Source organism: Thamnophis elegans, chromosome 7 (genome assembly GCF_009769535.1).
Source record: "Thamnophis elegans isolate rThaEle1 chromosome 7, rThaEle1.pri, whole genome shotgun sequence".
NCBI classification, from domain to species: Eukaryota; Metazoa; Chordata; class Lepidosauria; order Squamata; family Colubridae; genus Thamnophis; species Thamnophis elegans.
This window is the reverse complement of record NC_045547.1, coordinates 60,175,739-60,196,833: the sequence shown is the minus strand read 5'-3', so window position 1 is coordinate 60,196,833 and position 21,095 is coordinate 60,175,739. Positions and strand designations below refer to the sequence as shown.

The 21,095-nt window shown below is 36.3% G+C and overlaps 1 protein-coding gene across 1 annotated transcript in view; it reads right to left on the bottom strand.

The window, feature by feature from the left end:
* Window positions 1-20,884, bottom strand: part of KCND2 (potassium voltage-gated channel subfamily D member 2) — a 337,678-nt gene extending 316,794 nt beyond the window's left edge. Inside the window, exon 1 of the mRNA XM_032220642.1 lies at window positions 19,770-20,884. Coding sequence (XP_032076533.1) covers window positions 19,770-20,884 — 1,115 coding nt within the window. The remainder of the gene's footprint in view (window positions 1-19,769) is intronic.
* Between the last annotated feature and the right edge of the window lie 211 nt (window positions 20,885-21,095).

Here is a 21,095-nt window from a genome sequence, read left to right as displayed (position 1 = left end):
TTACTGAAACTGGTGGGATGAAACTCATGACTGGAGTGTACTGATGGAAGGATATAAACAAGGGGTGTCAAACTCAATTTCATTGAAGGTTGCATCAGCATTATAGGTTGCTTTCAAAGAGTCAGATGGGTGTGGCTGGGTGGGCATGGCCAGCTTGTCTGACAGTGGAGAACCCTCCTCTTAGGCAAAAGGGGCTGAAAGATTTTTCAAGCCCAGAACTACAAGAGAAAATTTGGAAGTGGCTCAGCCAGCTACCTCCCTGATTCACAGGAGGAGAAAAGGAAGTTCAGCACAAGCAGATTTGAAAATTTTGATTCTTGCAGCCAATCTCAATAAAAGTAGATTTTAGACTTCTGGGAAGTTGATTTTCTGGTCTGGCCAGCCCGAGGAGGATGACACCTATAAGTGCTGCTCCGAGTCCAGAACCAGCAAGGGAACTCAGCCAGTATTAAATTGCTTCAGCCTTGCTTTGTTCAAAGTCAAAGCTTAAAATCCTCATATGCAGTAGAATGTTGAAAGAATGATGGAAAAAAGAATAAAAGAATTGATGTTGGGAAGAGTAGGGATGGCAGGGGTTGTAAGTGAGTTGATCATGTGGGTGCTTCACTATGGCCTTCTGACCATAACAAGCAGACTCCATTATGTCCATGAGTCAAATACTACTTATACTGCATTATAAACATTATAAATGGGTTTATGATTCCTGTGGGTACTTACAGTTGAACTTACTACTGCAAAGGGAAAAATTTACTCCTATGTTTGTTTGATAATAAACATCTTCATATTTAATGATCATTTCATATCAATATACCTCAAATTTCTACTTTCTGGGAAGACACTGCTTCTGGAATTTAGCCACCGCTTCAGTACTTATAGCCAATAAAATAGTAAATGATAATTTTCAGTTGCACAAAATAAAATGCATTTTGCACATGTTTGGCTTCTGCTGACAATAGCAATAGCAGTTAGACTTATATACCGCTTCATAGGGCTTTCAGCCCTCTCTAAGCGGTTTTACAGAGTCAGCATATTGCCGCCAACAACAATCCGGGTCCTCATTTTACCCACCTCGGAAGGATGGAAGGCTGAGTCAACCCTGAGCCGGTGAGATTTGAACAGCCGAACTGCAGAACTGCAGTCAGCTGAAGTAGCCCGCAGTGCTGCATTTAACCAGTGCGCCACCTCGGCTCAATGAACATAGTTCATTTTTATTTCTGAATTGGGATTTATTGCTGTTCATCTATAAACAAGCTGTAAGCCAGGATTTGCTCAAACTAATAACGACTTAATGCTACATCTGATCCAAGGCATGATGTTAACTTATATGAGTCATTAACGTCTGTCTGTCTGTCTGTCTAGCTATCACAGCCTTTTGAAGTAGGTCAGGCCAGGCCACAAATACAAGAAGCAATAGAACTCTACTTTATTTTAGACACTGTAAACTATAATGATAGAATATCAAAAGACTGAAACTTTCTCCCTCTGATATCAGTCTACGATTGAACAAACTTTCAAATTTTTTCTCACCCTCTATACTTCTCTACACCCAATAATATTGGAAATTTGCTAAAGATTTGTTATGTATATTGAATACATATAGTTCTGTTAAGCCCTGCTAAAGTGAAACTAACCTTTAGATGACCCTAACTGTTAACTCTAACTGTTTTGGAGGGAAACTTACAACATTCATATTTGGGTGGGCTTTTTAAGTATTATGATTGGTTAAGATCCTGTGTATAAATTATAGGCATTTGCCTGCTGTTCCTCAGTTCCGTTTTGAGTCAGTAAATGATGTTGTAACTATGCTGATCTTGCCTACTGAAGCCCACTACACAAAAGATTAGCAGCCCAAGCAAGTAAAATGCTATAGAAACACACTTTACTAAAAAGGAACAACATAACAGAATGTAGTGTTTCATTCATAAATCTATGTTTGTCTACAGCTACATATTCCCACATTATAATCTCTAACACACACATGATTGTCTCTGATTTTAGGTCATGCTTACTCAAAACCTGCAATTAGAAGAAAAAAGAGAATGCTCTTAACATTTTGAATGGGAAAAACTCAACAAAGATCAGAGAAGAAGACATCACCCCTTTTACTTTCCAGACTAAGATTGCAGTTTAGGGGAAATGATTCTGTAGCCCACTGAGTTCTTGGAAGCTCCAGTCATTTTTCATTAATCATCAGCTGGGTATTAGGGAACAGACTGCTCTTTCTGCACAGCTAAAGGCAGCTAAGAAACGACAACCTTCAGCAGCTGGACAAAGAGAAAGCTCTGCCACAACGAAGCAATCTTGCAAAAGGTATTTGGTCTCTTGCTGCCATAGTGATCTGAAGTATAATTACCAGAAATTTGCTTTCACTTCAACCAACAAAAAGTACAAGGAAAGTCTCACCAGGAGGGAGCGAGGGAAGGAAATTAGAGAGTTGTGAGTGGATGCAACAAAGGGATCTGTGATGTCTATGAGTAATGGCCCTCAATACATCAATTTATGCTGTAAAATAAGGTTGCATATCCTGTAGGTGGTGAACAATCAATTGCATTTGTTTTCCCTATCAGACATTCAAGGAGTGGGCAAAAGTGTGCAATACAATGAAATAAAGTGTGAAGAGAACTTTTTTAAAAAGTCCTGAAAAAAATCTCCAGTTCATTTATGATTGTGAAGAAAAAATTAAAACAATGTTAAGTTGAATTTTGACACCAAATTACATCACCAAAATTTGCTGCATGGTATCATAAATAATCTAGGCCTATTAAAAGATTTCCTGGAGATTGGTTCCCCTCTATTTACAATACTGTTGAAAATTCAAATCTAAACAGCATAAAGACAAAAGAAGTACCTATCAGACTAGACCCATGTTGGTGAACCTATGGCATGCGTGCCACAGGTAGCATGCGGAGTCAGGGCACGCGAGAGTGTGCATGCGCGTGCTGGCCAGCTGACTTTGGTCTTCTTTTGAGGCCATTTTTCACCCTCCGGAGGCTTCCTTGAAAAACCTTTTTGCCCTCCGGAGGGCAAAAAACGACCCTACGAGCAACTGGAAGTGACTTCTGGTTTGTCCTTAGGGCCGTTTTTTGTCTCGGGAGCCTTAAGGGGCCTTCAGAGGGCTTCCCTGATGGCTCTGGAGGGCTAAAACTGACCCTACGGACAAATCAGAAATCACTTTGCACCAAAAAGTAAGACATACCTCAATAGCACTAATATGTCCATATTCCTGCAACAATTATTATTAAACTTATGATAATGGAAAAATATGAAGTCATCATGATTATTAGTTATTGATGGCCTTCAGGTCTCTATAGTTTGTCTCTTGAGGACATGGGAGTAGGTGAAAACATTTGTTTGTAGCTGTTAAAATAGAACAGGCATCATAAAATACTAAACTCTATAAATTTTTAGCTTTTCTGTCACATCTCAGTGAACTTAATATCCTCCTGTCATATTATTTATGACTTTGAAAAGAAATGGGTGATTTCGTATTATCTCTTTAATAAATAAGTAAATCTGCAGATATTGGAAAATCACAATTTGTTAATGAGATAGCCTAAATACTTTTTATGGTCCCTAGCTCCAGATGCTTGCAAAGCACCTAAGCCTTGGAACTCAGTATTGAAGAGTAATTTCATTTTTTGTGATGTGAATTACATAAATGATCTAAAGAATTTTATAACAGAATCGACAAATACTATATTTATAGACAAGAAAGAGTTTTCTTGACCCTGAATAACCTGTAATTTATGGGTAGATGTGATAATTCTCCCCTACCACTGCCATCAGCAAGTGGGCATGATTTTGCTTTTGTATAAATATGGTACCTATCATAAAAATAGCAGCATATATGATGCTGAAATGAAAGTATATGATATAAAAGGGTCACAAATCTAGTTAAAGTTTTGAACAGAGAACTGAAATTCTTGAACTGGTATCAATCAGTAGCAAAAACCTAACTGAAGAATTCTAAGGACCAATTAGAAAATGACAATGACATAATCAGATTTTACACCAGACAGTATTTTCTATTCAGAGCAATAATTAATGTCCATGATTTGAGAAGCTACCTGGCAACATCTTTTTCCAGCCCTTAGGTAAGAAGGCAACTGTTGATTGTTTACACAAAAATCTGAATATCACTTCTCCCACCTTATGTAGTTTGATTAAAGTAAAGGTAAATGCAATCAAATGCGTACCTTGAAATTCTTTAATTTCAAGAGTCTTGCTCTTAATAAACTCTGCTCAATGGTATGCAGCATTCTGAGCTGAAGATGAGTGGCAGTTCCTAAAAAAGAACTAAAGTTCTGTGCAATTACTAAAACATCAAGAGAAAAGAATTTTACCGATGGGGCAGGGAGAAGTCCAATGTAACTCCACAAAAAGTGTTATGAAGTTTAATTAAAAATACATATTACCAGTGAAAAGTGAAGGCCTTTGAAAGTAGAGATTGTGAAGGGATTGTAATGCTCAGAATAACTTTAGCTTTGTGAAGGATGTTTAGAACAATAAAAAGGCTCTTCTGGAATATTCAAATGCAAAGGAAGAATCAAGAATCAATATATCAACAGTTTAATCAATGTGACAAAATGTCAACAAGTAACAAAGAAAAATCAGAGCTTATCAACTTCTATTTCAGTTTCCTAATTAAAAAACCCTATGTTTTCTACCAGGAAATGAGGAACATGAGGAAAGGATAAGATTGAAGCTTGAGAACAATGATGAAGTAGCTCACACTTTGAATAAATTTAAATCTCTAAGGCTACAATAATTGCAACCCAGACTCCAAAAGAAATGGCTTATGATCTGGTCAAAACTTAAGAACTACTTACATTCAACAAGGCATTACCCGTAAGATTTTATTTGCTCTGCGGTGTTCTAGATTAGACTGATTCCCTTTCATATCCTGGATAGCTGAAATATCATTCAGTTCATGCTCTATTCCCCCAGAGAAACGTACTTCAGTTTGCTTGCTTAATATATTATGGGCATCTTGTATTATTAATAATAGATTCATAAGAAAATATCCTGCTTCTAAAGATATTCTCCCTCAAATGCAAACAGATGTGTTTAAGCTTTATGCATACAGTAATGTTCTCTGAAATTTACTAGCATAGTGGCACTATTATTTGAGCTATGTCTCCTCCTCTGCAGATGCTATTTTATTTAAGCAAGTTTTCAGATGAAAAACAAATGGCCTTTCAAAAGGGGGTGGGGAGGAAGGAGAAAGAGAGAAAGGTTTAATAAAACAAAATGATTTTAATGATAGACTGTTGTGTGCAGAATAATAAAATTGTTGTATTTTAAGATATTCATTTTCCAGTTTACAATTCCTTTCTTTGTCAAATGAATGGATCCTCCTAGAGTAATTTTAAAGTTCATCTATTTCTTCAAAAAAATTCAGTACAATAAGCTTTATATTCAAATAGAAATGTAGGTCTATGTGGGCATGAGGCAAATATTTTTATACTGTGATGTCAATTTTACTGACAAACATTTGATCTAACTCCAATTTTTAAAAAATCCATCTGGAGGAAAAATACATTTTTATTGAATAATCATAACAAAATGTGTGAAAAGTTGGAACCCATATGTGGTGCAAGAACATGTGAGATACCCAGAGAGAGACCTTGCTTAGTTATCTAGAACAGTTAAATCTGGTTGGAACTGAGAAAGTGGACACTGCAACTACCTGTCAATTAGATCCCTCCTGGCTGTTCAAAGCTCTCAGGATAGTGACGATCAGGTGGGTTCAGGTAGTGATAAATTCCTCACTGCAGGATAGGATGTTCCTGGGGCCTCTTAGGGATGCCGTGGTTCATTCCCTTCTTTAAAAAAATGCTTGATCCACCCTGCCTGGGCAATTTCCATCTAGATTCCTACCTTCAGGTGGTTAAAAAGGTGGTTGCTTCAGAGGGTCCTGATGAAATTGATTATCTAGACCTCTTCTAGTCAGGATTCAAACCCTATTATGGGACAGAAACAGCATTGGATGCACTTGCTGATGATCTTTGATGAGAACAGGATGAGGATAGTACAACCATTCTTGCTTTTCTTGATCTCTCTTCAATACCATCAACCATGGTATACTTTTGGGCAGGCTCTGGGGTTTGGGGTTGGGTAGCACAGCCTTGTGCTGGTTTGGATACTTTCTCCAGGGTGGTCCCAATTGGTGTTGATAGGGAGTGAGAGATCCATGCCATTTTTGTGGCATGCTACAGGGCTCAGCACTCTTTTAATATCTACATGAAGCTGCTGAGTGAGATCATCCACCACCATGGGTTGAGATATTATGTTTATGTTGGTAATACTCAACTTTATATCTCTACCCTTGGTGATCCGAGTGATGCTTGTGCTGCCCTCTTGCAGTGCCTGGAGGCTGTAGACCTGAATAGCAGATAACATATTTCAGCTGAAATATGACAAGACTGAATGGCTTTGGTGTATGGAGCTTCAAGATCCAGGACTTTAACATCCTTAATTCTGGATGGGATGATAGTACCCCAGACAAACCCAGTTTGCAACTTGTGGATTCTCCTGGACTTGTGACTCCTAGACAAGAAGAAGTTAGCAGTGTCAACTGGGAAAGCCTTTGCACAACTTCACATTGTGTACCAGTTGTGTCCCTTCCTGGATCAGGAGTCCCTGTCCTCAATCAGTCAAGCCCTGTTCATCTCAGATCTGGACCACTGCAATATGCTGTACATGGAGGTACTCTTGAAGAACATTTGGAAGATTCAAGTAGTACAGAGTGTGGTATTGCAGGCAATTCTTGGAGCCCCTAGAGTGCCTCATGTTACACTGTTGTTGCACAAGTTGCAATAGCTACTGGCTTGCTTCTGGGTGAAATTCAAGGTGTTGATTATAATTTTAAAGCCCTGCACCACATGGGTCCAGGATTACCTGGGGAACCATCTGAGCCTAATGGGACTGGACCATCCCACTTGTGCCAAGAGAAGAGTCTTCTCTGCTGTGTCTCCTGCCCTTTGGAACACCTTGCCATGCAGAGTGAAGCTGGCTTTGACCCTCCTGGACATCTGTAACTTTCTTCACTGCACATACTGCTCTATCCCTCTCCACGTTTTAATTACAATCTGTATTTTATTAATATAAATATGTATTGTTTATGGTTTTATTGTTTTTAATGTTGTAAGCTGCCGAGAGTCATCTCGTAGTGACATGGGCAGCAAACACATTTGGGTCAAGCTTCCTTCTCCATTCTCAGGAGTTAGACATTATGTTAGCATCTATGAATGATTGTAGTTTTCAAATTGCTTATAATTTAGATCCAGTAATGAAATAATGAAAGGAAGTTCTAAACCAATTTAGTTACATTTTCTCAACCATTATGACACTTCCCCCAGGGATCTGGGCCCACCCTCCTTAACTTCTGGAAGGCCTTGAATATCCAATTCTTCTCACAAGCAATGGGAAAGATGAGGTTGAAGTCCAAGAATTTGGTAAATTGATGTATGGGAGACTGTTGCTTCACAACACCATGAGTTTTTATTGAAAAAAATTAAGGCTTTTTTGTAGCTTTATTGTCTTGTGAGCTGTCCAGAGTTGTGGTTACAGTGTGGGCAGCTTTATAAGTAAACAAGCAAGCAAGCAAACAAACAAGCTTTAGTTCTTGTTAATGAACAGTGAAACTTTTTATTCAAATGAACATGCTCTTTCTTATTTTGGAATGCACAAAAATCTGTTTTTTAACGTAAGAACCATAGCACAGAATCATTTTATTTAGGAAATAAAATATAGTAATAAAATGAACACAATTAATGTTATCTTCCCACAGAAGAATTAATTCCCCATATACGTCAGTGATTGCTGTCATTTTATTCAAAACGCAGGACTCTCGGGAATTCAAGAACTTGGCTATAGTAAACAAGATACACTATTAAGCTACAAGGAACCTAGTTACAAAAGCCGTTTCTTCTTCAGCTTATCTTCTTCTGTTGCGCTAAACAGGAGAATAGAGCTCAAAAGCAGGTTAGTGGGGTGGGGAGGAAATGGGGATTTTGCAGTATCCCTCCACTGTCATATCCACAAAGCCATGCCCACAAAGCCACACACACAGAACCGGTAGTAAAAGTTTTTGACTCCCACCACTGATGTAAGCACAGTTGTAGTTTCACTTAGTGACCACTTCATTTAATGATTGTCAGGACCAATTCTAGTCACTGAATGAGGACTACCTATATTTAGTGTTTTGGGGTACAATAAACAAATATCAGCATTTCCCTTTGTGCCTTTTCATATTAAGCAGACTCAAGGCAGGATTATGTCTTCCTTTAGTTTCTTCCTTACACCTTAGCCTTTTTGCAATAGTACTGAGGTTTGTCTTAATTTTGTCTTAGCTGTTTCTACAAATCTTCCAGGTAGTATTGCTTAATTTGGAAGATTGTTTAATTCCAGTTGTAAATAATGCTGAACCAAATCCACCAGGATAAGGGTTCATTGTAGGTTTACACATTTTTCTCGGATATTGCTATTTTTCTCTGCTGCTTCAAGCCCATTGCCTTAACGATCAGATCAAACTGGCTCTCTTGATACAGACCACCACAGAAGCCTCAGCAAAGATGCTATTACATGGAAGGCATCACCAGCAGGTCCAAGCACAAGACTTGTGCAAGTGTTTTCTCCACTTCATTATTCTTTAATGAAAAAAGAACCAGATGGTGTACTAAAATACCTGAATTAACTAAAAACTTCCCCAAAGCCCACTTTTCACTCTAAGAATCATATTAAGCAATTAGCTGATCTATTTGAAGAGAATTTCTGGGAAGGAAAATAAAATGTTTGTTTTATTGTAAGCCACTTTCCCCTAATTTATTTCAGTTTACCCAATCATGTAGCTCCACATTAAGTATGTTAGTTACTGGGAAGGTTTACATTTCATCTTAGCCTCTTCTGATATGACACTGCAGTGCTTCTAATTGTGAATGAAGGAAATAAGTGAAAATCCTTACTACACATAGCTTTGCTGCCTTGTGCAAGAGAGTATCTTACTCTCCTTGGATGATCTTATCGCACATTGATCAAGTGTTGTGCAAGACAAAAGAAAAAGAAAAGAAATTACCACCACTGTGCTGTGGTACTCCTGCAGCAAGATCTAAGAATTTTAAGACATGATTATTCTTCAGTTGTTTTTTTCTGGATATTTGGTTTGCTAAACCACTTTTTTTTTCTTGTTCATTTCTTTATCCTTTTCTTTCTGGTGTCTTGTTTCACTGTTTGTTCTCCTACCTCAATTATTCATTTTTACCTCTCTCCCTGTTGGGCAAGTCCATCCACTTTTGTAGCCTCTCCAGGTTGATGGTTCAATAATATTCATTCTGAGGAAAGTTTCCAAAACTATTAAGTAAGGTAAAGGTTCTCCCCGCACATATGTGCTAGTCATTCCTGACTCTAGGGACGGTGCTCATCTCTGTTTCAAAGCCGAAGAGCCAGCGCTGTCCAAAGATGTTTCCGTGGTCATGTGGCAGGCATGGCTAAATGCCGAAGGTGCACGGAACGCTATTACCTTCCCACCAAAGGTGATTCCTATTTTTTCTACTTGCATTTTTTACATGCTTTTGAACTGCTAGGTTGGCAGAAGCTGGGACAAGTAATGTGAGCTCACTCTGTTATGTGGCGCTAGGCATTCAAACCACCAAACTGCTGAGCCACCTTGTCCCTTCCAAAACTATTTGGGATACTTTAATTGATCTTAATTAAAGTTCTCTTCACATAATAGGTTGATTTATTAATAGAAAAAGAATTCTAAGAGACAAATATGACTGCATATTTTGTAAATACGATAATTAATTTGAACATTTTACTATTTTGACCTTTGGAATGATATAATAATGAATCAATTACCCAAAGCAATTTCTTTGGAACTTCACCCAAAGAACAGTGTGCACACACACGTGTCTTAGTGCCTCCACGATGCTCCAGCTGCTCCACGGAGCGTCATGCAGGCATTGTATGTGCCATGCGCCTGCATGGAAGCCCAGAAGCCTTTAAACACCAGGCGGGTGGGAGCACCGTACCGGAATGGTATCTGGTGCTCCAGGCTGGCTCCAGTACACAAGTACCGGGGTGTACTGCCTGCAACCCACTGGTGCAGAGTGTTCTGAGTATAACTATTCTCTTTTCTTCTCTAGATTGGCTGAAGGGTATAAACATCACCTTATTCTAATTGCACTGAGGATTTCCCCCCGAAATTCTGAATTTAAAAAATCTCCTTTCCCTAGCTGTTCTTAAAAATAAAACAAAAAAAAATGCTATGGTGTCACCAGTTAGTCATAGTGTAAAGTAATACAAGTGTACCTATGCAACATCTTTGCATAATCTTGTGTTGGTGAACAGCATGCACACTTTTACATGCTGAGGTGTTTACAATTTTTCCAGATATTGTTCAGAAATAAAACAGTTTCAAACATTGTGAGGCTATAGATAAAATACAAAAAACATGTTATATATGCCCCCTTAAACTTGGAACAACTAAGCAAAACTGAAATACAAATAGTACAAGCTTACAGATAGTAAATATTAAATCCATTAGAAAATTTAAAAAAACAAACACACGCTCACTTGCTGAATATTTATGAAAACACAAAACACATGTTCATACCAAATTGTACACATTTTTAAAATGCAAATGATCAACACAAGCACAAACACGCACACACATCTACACACACATAGATTTGCATGCGTGTCTATATGCATGAGAAAAAGTTCATATAAAAATATGCACATGGAAGCTTTTTTTTTTGTCAGATTCAGGTAAGGCTAAAGAGACCTTGTGACAACTAAATAGTATTCATCAAATACCGTTGATGAAATCTGTATTTCATCTCAAATTTTACCACTTTTGCTTCAGAAATGGTGGCAGTTTTATATTTCAAGTTTTTGAATATTTTTGAAAATGTTAATAATTATACCAGTAGAGGGAGGTAGTGATGTTTCAGTATTATGTTTATAGCAGCTGCAATGAATATGTTTAAAATTATAGCTAGATGTCACACTTCATTAACTATAATCTGCAATATAGAACAAGTTCCAGTATAGAACATGCAACAAATTGGCCAATATTTAATATTTATGTTAATAAAAATACTTTAACAATATTTCAGAATGCAAAGTCCTACAATATGGAACACAGCAATATCTGTTCATAGCAGCCATGGATGGTAGCATCACATTACAGATTTAGAGTATTCACAGAAAATTCTAGCAGATATACAAGATCGGGTCTTGACCTTGTTTAAAGCTGAAGTTATTGGCAGAGGTGTACTATACATTTGAATACATATTTTTTATTAATTTTATCATAGTTAACTGTATAGGATCAAGCAGCTTTAAACCAACATATATCTGCAAGTATTATATTACGTTTTTCTGTTGGTTTATAGTAGGTTGTCTGGACCGGGATTTCCAACCTTGGCAACTTTAAGATTTGTGGACTTCAACTCCCAGAATTCGACAGCTTTGCTGGCAGAGGAATTTTGGAAGTTGAAGTCCACAAGTCTTAAAGTTGCCAAGGTTGGAGACTCCTGATCTATTCTACTTAGGAGAGAGTGCTGACACTGATCCTGAACCAGCTATCGCATTCCTTTCACTCACCTCTGCTTAGGGATTGGAGTAGAACTTTACTTGCCTAAAATAATATGAAGTTAATTAATTAAAAGAGTTAATTACGGCCAAAGCTGTAATTAACCCTTTGTACATGTGTACAAGCTGCATGATCCAAAAGGTTAGAGTATTTCTATAAGCCATCCAGCTAGTTCTGTACAAGATTTTATGTTTGTAAACAGAAGCCTTCTTTTTTGTAGCAGGAAGAAATGCAAAATTACCTTGTTACTTTGTTAAAATTGTATTTTAAGTGGAGATTAGGTTAAATGTAAGTCCAATAGTTTTAGGTTTGAGTGAAATATTGATACTTTTTATGAATACCTGTTTGACTGAAGAACTCATGGAAGAAAACATATTAATCATATATCTAGTTATTTCCACATCTGGTGTCCATTAGTTTGCAGGAAATATTTTCTATCTGAACAGGGAAATATCTGGAGGGGGGAAACAGTGCTAATATATTTTATGACAGTGACTGAAATGTGTCATGCCACCTCTCTAATTTTCCAAGGTAGTGGATTTCTGTATTCAATTGCATATCCATACCTAAACTTGCAATTCAAATGGAAGGAAGAACTATATGTATGGAGCTTTTTTTTTTTTTTTAAAAAAAAAAAAACAGAATGGAAGTTTTAAATAAAACAAGCTGAGAGCAATGGAGTTTTCTCCAAATTTTATTTCTGAAAATTAATATTTCTTTAAAAATAACTAAATACTAATTGTAATTAGTTCACATTAAGTGAATATGAGAGTTATTTTTTAATCAGGAAATAATGTGAAAATATTTTAGTAACAAAGTACGGAAAAATTCAAAGTATGCCTTCTGGAATTCTTTCTAATGCAGGTAGTCTTCAACTTACCACAGTTTATTTAGTGAGAGTTTAAAATTACAAATGTCGCACTTAACAACAAAAATGTTGGACTCAATTGTGGTCATAACTCTTACTTCTCTGGAACTCACTCTTCCTTCCTAGGGATCTACCTCCTCATCCATCACAACAATATATTTTGGTTGTGTGTTTGACCTCTGCAGTATTAGTCACTGTCATTATCAACATAATCCCTAATCAAACCATTTACTCCCAAAATGATGATGATGATGATCTTCACTAAAGATTATGGATAATAATCTACCACCCTGATTCAGGGCAGGTTGATAAATAGCTAAATGTTTTCCAATCGATGAGACAGAGTGATTAACCCAAAGTCACCAGGTAGCTTCTGTGCTTATGGGTAAAACCAAAACCTCAGTTTCCTTAGTATTAGTAAGCACCTTCACCATTTCAGTAGCTCTCTAAAGTGAGAAAAATAGCATACCTGTAACTAAGCCAAAGTGATATGTAACAAAAAACAATTGTGGAGGAAGCAGTTTGGGAAAACTAACTAATTACCAGTGTACTATCTTCACTACAACACAGTCTTACCACTGCTCTGTTTCATTCTATTGTCACAATGATCCATGGTCTTATCTTTTTCTATTCACTTTTACTATATCATTAGCTGTAACTTTTGGCCCTCTGTAACCAAAATCTTATGGTTTCCAACTGAGCTTTTTATATTACTTTCATTTAATTCCAACTTTTCCTTTTGGAAGTTTAAGGCAGAACTCATAGTGGTTACCCCTCATTGTATTTTATGGCAAGTTAGATTCAGTTGAAAGACAATGACAAGCCCAGACAGAGTCGGTGACTCCAATGAAAACTGGGAAGGATCCTCATGGCTTTAAAAGGTTTTGAAGCCAAAATATTATCTGAAATCCTTTATAAGACACAAAAAGGATTCTGTCTGAAAAAAGTGTGGCAGATTATAGTGCAAACAAAATTCCAGCAATCAATTCTAGTAGCACCTCATGGAACATCAAATGCTCTTGATATAGGAATGGCATTGATTCAGGTTAGGACGTGGAAGGTGGTGATAAATTACTAGCTCAAAATGCAATTTTTCCAGTTGGTCTGACTCCTCTAGTTTTAACAGATAACTTTTCCTCTCTTTGGAAACAGGTGGTAGAGCATAAGCTGTGCTGTCTCCACTATTCTTAATAACAGTAGGTTGCGAGCAAGCTAAGCAATTAATTATTTAAAGAATAAGGGATGTGGAGTTCATTGCTCCCCAACATAATAAAATTTGGATAAACAGGGGCACCTGAGATACAACAACTTTCCTTAAACTGAAAATCAAATTCTTTAGATTTAACATTCTTTCCATTTGAACTTCTTCAAGACAGATACAGTAAAATCTCTGTGGCTGAACATATTTGTGGTGATGAGGAAATCAAAACCATCTCACACATATTGTACATTTTATAGAATCATGAAGTCAATATACATTCTGCCCCTTATAGATAATTTTCTTGGGAGGCCAGATTAATTTTATATGAACATTTTCTTCACTATTGAATGCTATTCATTAGATGTGCAGTATGTCAATTGAGATTCTCAGTCAACCAGGTCATGGGTTGTCCCAAAGGTGCTTTTTTCAAGAGGTATCTGGACTTTCTGGTTTAACTTTGAAGATGTTTTGCTTTTTCAGCTCTGACTGGATGGTGGGGAAAATCCTTCCATTCCCCACCATCCAGTCAGAGCTGAAAAAGATTCTTGGATGAGAAGCAAAATGTCTTCAAAGCAAAACCAGAAAGTCCAGATGCCTCTTGAAAAAAGCACCTTTGGTACATATGCAGTAGCTAAATTTCGGACTGCTACTATGAAAATATGATATAATTGGCTAAGTCAAAAGTAAAAATTACCTTTGTTTTAAATATTATTTTTGGTTTGATATATCTTAAAGAATAAACTGTTTTATTTTAATTTCATATCCATTAATTTCAGGTTTATCATCTGAGTAACAACTTCTCTAACATCACAATAATATAGGAGTGAATGTTCTATGATATGATTTATTTTGCTAGTTTGTTAGCATATTATTAAATTTGCTCCACATCATTTTTGTTCTTTTATCTTTTGCTATTCATTGACTAAATACATTATTATTGATTGAAATGGGGAGGTGAATCTGAGGCCAGTGGTCTAACTATTCATATTTTCTACCCCGCTTTTATGTTTATGAATATTCCTACTCACTCTCTGTTCTTTCTCCCTCTACTTAAAAAATGTCTTTGTTTCTTCCTTCCAAGCTGTCATCTTAATCTATCTTGCCTTCAAAAGATTCTCATTTCTTGTCCCAGCTGAGTATGAATCCGCACAGCTGCATTTGCTCCTGCTGATCTCTCATCTACCTTACATCTTTCTTCTTTTCCTTCAATCTTTTGCTTGTTTCTTCTATTTGTTCACCACTGATACTTAAGTTATAATTTCTTGTACTGTACTCTTGTACCCTGTAAAAGAGCAAATTCAGCTATGCTGCTCTAGGAGCTACAAACAATAAAAATAATGGCTGTAAGCTAAAGGAGATTAGTATGTTTTAATTCCCTGTTTATTTTCAGCTACAGATTCTACAAAATTGGTAGACATTTGTATGGATGTATTTAAGAAATTTCAGTGGGAATGTATTTCATTTTTCCTTATTCAGGAACAGGCCATTGAAGTTCTGTTGCAATATGAATACAACAATGTCCATAAAACATACTTGTTCTTTATTGAGACAGGAATAAAAAAGCATATAAAAATACAAGAGATCAGAGTTAATACTTGTAGCATCAGTTTCGATGCTTTGCATTTACAAGATGACTGTAGTAGAGCTTTGCATATACATTCGTGGACTGGAACTCTGCAGTACCTGGATTTTACCTCACATAGAGTGACTACTTATGAAACTAGGCTATTGCTGTAGATTATCATGTATAAGCATTAATATGTGAACAGAACATTGTCTATTCATTAACATTATTGATGTGGTTAAGAGGGAATAGAGGCTGCTCCTCATCAATGTGTTTCTAGGACAAAGATTTCAAACTTTAGGATATCTGCCTTATCTTGATTGGATAGCAGTTTTTACAGATTCAGGTTCAAAGGTGGAAGCTTTTCTTCAATCTGGTACTGACAGTGAAAAATCACATTACAGCAATGACAAAAAGGGCCTCTTATTAACTTCAGCTACTAAATCCTGAAAGAGAAAGACTTTGTGATGCATACGTGATGGACTTCAAAGCTAAATTGTTTCAGTGCAATTTTTTTGCAGAGAGAGTCATGAAGAAAGCAAGGTGCAAATGATAATTGGTGCTTCCAGAGGTGTCACCTCTTCCCTAAAGTAGCTGTAGTGGTTACCAGTTATTTTTTGGACCCTATTCAGAGTGTTTACTATGATGAATAAAGCCTTAGAAATTTGGCCCCAAATTGTTTTCCCACCTACCCACTCCTCCGCAGATCCCACCAGGCACAAAATAATATCCAAGCTAATTCTATTTTGGGGATATAATATAATATGTGCTTAAATATTTCTACTCAGGATTTTAGAGTTCTTTAGGTAGCTTATTATTATGCATCAATATTTTGAAACTACCGAGAACTAAAAACAGAACTGTACATTTTAAAGAAACAAATCATTTGTAGTAAAAGATGAAATGGCCTGGTTCAATGCTTAGCATCACCAATTAGTCCGTGATAGAATATATCTCTGCACAAAACCTTAAATTCCATCATGTTCAAATACTAGAAGAGACAGAGGAAAAGAACCAGAGTAAATCACTAAAGGAAAACTACAAATGGAGTTACAACGTAAACCATATATATTTGGTTATGACACAATATATTCCTTTAATTTACAGGAAGGTTTGTAACAAATGTTTCATTAACAGTTTGGTTTGATATTTAAAAAATACTAAGGTGCATTTTTTACAGTTTTTATTAATTACAACCAGAAAAGTGTGAATGAGATCAATTTGCTAATCCTTTCTATTTCTTGCTTTTATAAATTAATATCTTAATAGATTCTTTACCATACAAAAGTTCTGCAGCTACAGTACAGGTAGTCCTTGACTTATGAGCCCAAAATTTCAGATGCTAAGTGTTAAGTGAGTTTTGCCTCACTTTATGAACTTTCTTGCCACAGTTGTTAAGTGAATCACTGCAGTTGTTAGATTAGTGACATGGTTGATAAGTGAACCTGGCTTCCTTCATTGACTTTGCTTGTCAGGAGATCACAAAAAATAATCATATAATCCCAGGACATTGCAACTGTCATAAATAGTTGCCAAGCATTCAAATTTTGATCAGGTGACCATGGGACTACCTGTATAGTGGATATGACAGTGATTCTTATGACTAACCTTGTACACCACCGGCAGTATGTTTCATAATGGATTGTTTGCAACATAGGAAACATGAAACACTGTACAACTTTAGCTGTCTATCTACTTTTAGTGGAAAAATGAATAGAAATAAATAAAGTATAAAATAATATAACAATTAAAATATGCATTCTTGTTTTGTTCTTTTTTTACCTTGTTTTACCAAAATATTACTGTTGCCTTTATTGCACAAATTAGCATTCCAAATGTGCATTTATAAAAGTAGTGAACAGTGGAAATAGGCATGCCAAGGTTGAGATTGTTGATACATAAAATTGTTTCAGTTTTATTTCTATGCAAGTCTAAAAGGATGCCTATTATTTTTCTTTTCAGACATAACTTAAATAACTATTTCCCTCGTAAGTAGTTTCTCTAAAGAACAGTTTCTCTAACGTTTGTGTTTTATGAAAACTTTTTAATTTCACACCACTATTCAATATTGCATATGTGTGAATGTGTGTGTTCAGCAAATATCCAATTTATTTTTTAAAAATACAAAATTTTAATTTATAAGGGTAATAACTAAGTTTCAAGATATCCTGCAGAATGTAAATAAGGATATTTTACCAAACAATACCACATAGCTTGCCTTCCTAAGAACTAAAAGCAAAGTTTACATTCTTGTTTATTATACCAACCTGTCAAATACCTACTTCACAAAAAGTTTAATGTCTTAGTCCTCTAACAATACAAAAAACTATTTTCAGCCTGCAGAAAATAAAACAATTCAAGGCAATGAAATAAAAGCCAAATATTCATTTCAGTACCATGGACAAGACCAATAGCTAGTGTATCTGGCATTTAACTTAAATGCATCCTGCTGCAGTATAAAACATTAGAACTATAAATGAAAGATTAAAAATACTAATGGTCAGGCCTTTCTTTTTTACACACTATGATAAATATCAGAGCCACACTATTAAATTTTGACTATTTTTTTCTTTTATTGCTACCATTAACATTTAACTAAATCACAAGCGAAATGTCTCTGGTTTGCAACCAGAAATTACAGATACTATCTGGTCTCTTGTCATTTCAAATTTCAGTCTGATATATTTTATTCATGTCCTTTATCTGACCCAGTCTAATAAAGATTTTAACTGTTTTTTTTTTAAATAACTGGTAAAATTGTGGTCTGTCATCATATTTTTTTTCGTTTGTGAATCTCCAGAAGTCTACTTGACCAGCAAACAAGTGACTGAAAGGAACACTTTCAGGAAAATAAACTGTTGAATAGAAAAAAGCCTGAATACTTACTTTTTCTCTCCCTCTTCCCAACACACAAACATACCAATGCCCTTTTCTTTATTTAAGTGTTAATTATAGTTTGTAGAATAGCCTATAGTAGCTTTATTAAAGATTGGTTCATTTCAAAACAGATAATTATATCATCATAATCACAATTGCAATCTTATTTATATCCATCCCCAAGGCAGAGTTAAGTATTTTCTGCAACCAATGATCTCAGTGATAGTGCTTAAATTACACACTTAAACTTTTACGGAACACAATGGGGATTGATTCTTGCATTCTGTCCTATTTCTGAAATGTCACAGATGTTTATAGAAATATTCAGAAAGATAGAAAGACTTGTCATTCATATAAATCTATTTCACTGTCCTTAGTGAAATGCTAAACTTGATCCAGAAAGAATGTATATTTTCAGTGCTCAATATTTTTTTTTGTTTGTTTTTGGTACTCAATATTTGTTTGTTTGTCAAATTTTACATGTATAATCAGTTTCTTTAGTTAAGAGCAAATAAATGTTTTTGAGATAAGATATAAGAGTTCATTGTAAGATACTTTCAACTTAAATATTTTCCTTTTCTTCATTAACCTCCATTTCCTATGATGAGGGATAGGTGTTAGGGCAGTTCAAAATGTCTGAAGGGTAATAAGATGGGGAAAGTTATTGTGGAACTTATAACAGATAAATTTGCAAGACTCATAACATCATGGTAAATAATGGGCATTTTAAAAAAAGAAATTAACCCTTTTCCAGTAAATTATTGCACAACTAATTTGGAATAAAATTACAAATAAACTTCTTCAAATTAACTTACCTCTATATGTTATATCCAGCTAATACTGTGACATGCATTTTGGGATATCAGTCATTTAAACTCTGATTTTAAGGATAAGCATAGGCTGAAAAAAAATCCTATTAAAACTTTTTGAAAACTTAGTTCACATCATATTCCTTCTTTGGAAAAGACATTTCTATAAAATGCTACATTGCAAGAAATCATGAAATAACCTATAACACCCTGTTGGTGAATTCATCACCATTTCCAAAAGTTAGCTTCCAGAATGAGAAACTAAATGTGAGTTTTAAATGTTTACTGCAACAATTCAAAATCAGCTATATTGACAACTTTAACATATACATTTAAAAACCCAATACTGAGAAGTGTTGTGTTAGTTTTTATATTATTTGACTATAATTCTTCTGAGATGAAAGATTAATTATATTTTTGCTATGAATACATAAACTATTACACAGTCCCTTATCATACCAGTCAACACTCATAGGACAACAGAATTGTTATCTTTTGCCTAAAACTCAACCATCATTACATTAACCATGAAGGAATAATAGGATAAATTTGCATAGAAACTTTAACAGTGATATCTGAATAGGTGAAAGAAAAAAATACAAAATTTATAGCAATCCCAGAATTTAAGGGAAGTCATCATTGCAGTTCTCAATGTTTTTTATTTACATGAGAGAAAGTGAAGTGGCATCTTCTGCTTATCATAAAAGGATCATAAGCATTTCCTCGATTGAGCACAATTATGCATCATCTTTTTTCACAACTTTTTTTAAAAAAACAGGTAAAGATAATCCAGATAACAATGCAAATTATCTATATTTTACATAAATAGGTATAAAACCATGTGCACTTACCCCAAGGTGGTCATAGTAACAATGGTATACCAGAAAGCAGCAGGAATGCTGGTGAACTTGCTGGAAGACGAACCTTTTTCAGCATAGAACATGACTGTAGCAAAGATTATGATGGCCATAGTGAGAGAAAAAAGGAGAAAGCCAAGTTCTGATGCACAGCTTTTCAGAGTGTAGCCGAGGATGCGTAGACCCTGTGAGTGGCGTGAAAATTTAAAGATCCGGAAGACCCGGAAGACACGCAGGGTTACAAAAGCCCCACTGACATCCTCATTGTTGGTCATCACCAGACCAATGTAATATGGCATAATTGCCACGACATCAATGATGCTCATGACGCTACGGACAAACTTGTACCGGCTGGGAGCAGCCACCAGGCGCAAAAGATACTCAACAGTAAAGATCATGACACAGGCTGTATCTAGGCAGAAGAAAGCCACAGCATAGTGCTCTCCACAGGACAACTCCTTGATGGCACCAGGAGTCATCCCACAGGGCACAGTCTCCACCACATTCGCCATGACAGAAACAGCAATGAAAAAGCCAGTAACATAGTAAAAAACCAGGGCCAGTGTGCTGGTGTGTGGATTCTCAAAGGCCCGCCACATCCTCTCTCGAGCTGTCATGGAAGGAAGATGGCACTCGTTGGCATTATCCTGATCAGCATCATCCTGAAGGCGTTCAGCGTTTTCCCGTCGTCGATCCTTGTACTCCTCATAGCAGCAATCGCCAATAATTTCAGGGATAATACCAAAGAAGGCCAGCTCCTCATCATAGGCTGAGATGCACTCTTGACGGGGATAGTGTAGCTTCCCTGTTCTATAGAAATTGAGGATGTGTCGGAAGATGTCAGGATCCCGGTCGAAAAAGTATTGCTGTGACTCTGGGTGGTAGAAGAAGTCCCTCTCTGAGCTGCCCAGAAGGGTATCAGGATAGCGTTCGAGGGTGTTCAGCCAGGTCTGGAACTGGGTGCCACTCACATTCAGCACAATCAGAGAATCCTGACTACGTTTCCTCTCCTGCTGAGGTGCATTTGGCATAGGGTTGGAGGCCACTGGCATCCATCCTATTGCTGCTGCTCGGGCAAAAGGCAGCCATGCTGCTACTCCTGCTGCCATTATGGAAGTTGCTGGTGGTATTGCTGGGTGGTCTCTTTAGAAATAATCCAGTCTTCTAAAATGAAGGGGGAAAGGGGAAACACAGAATGCAGCAAGAGATTAGGGGCCCACGCTTTATGTACGAGAAAGAAAACTAACCTATTTTTTCCACCTTCTTTCTCTTGTAATCCTTCCCAAGTAACAGGCTCTCCCATTGCTTAACTCTATTTGA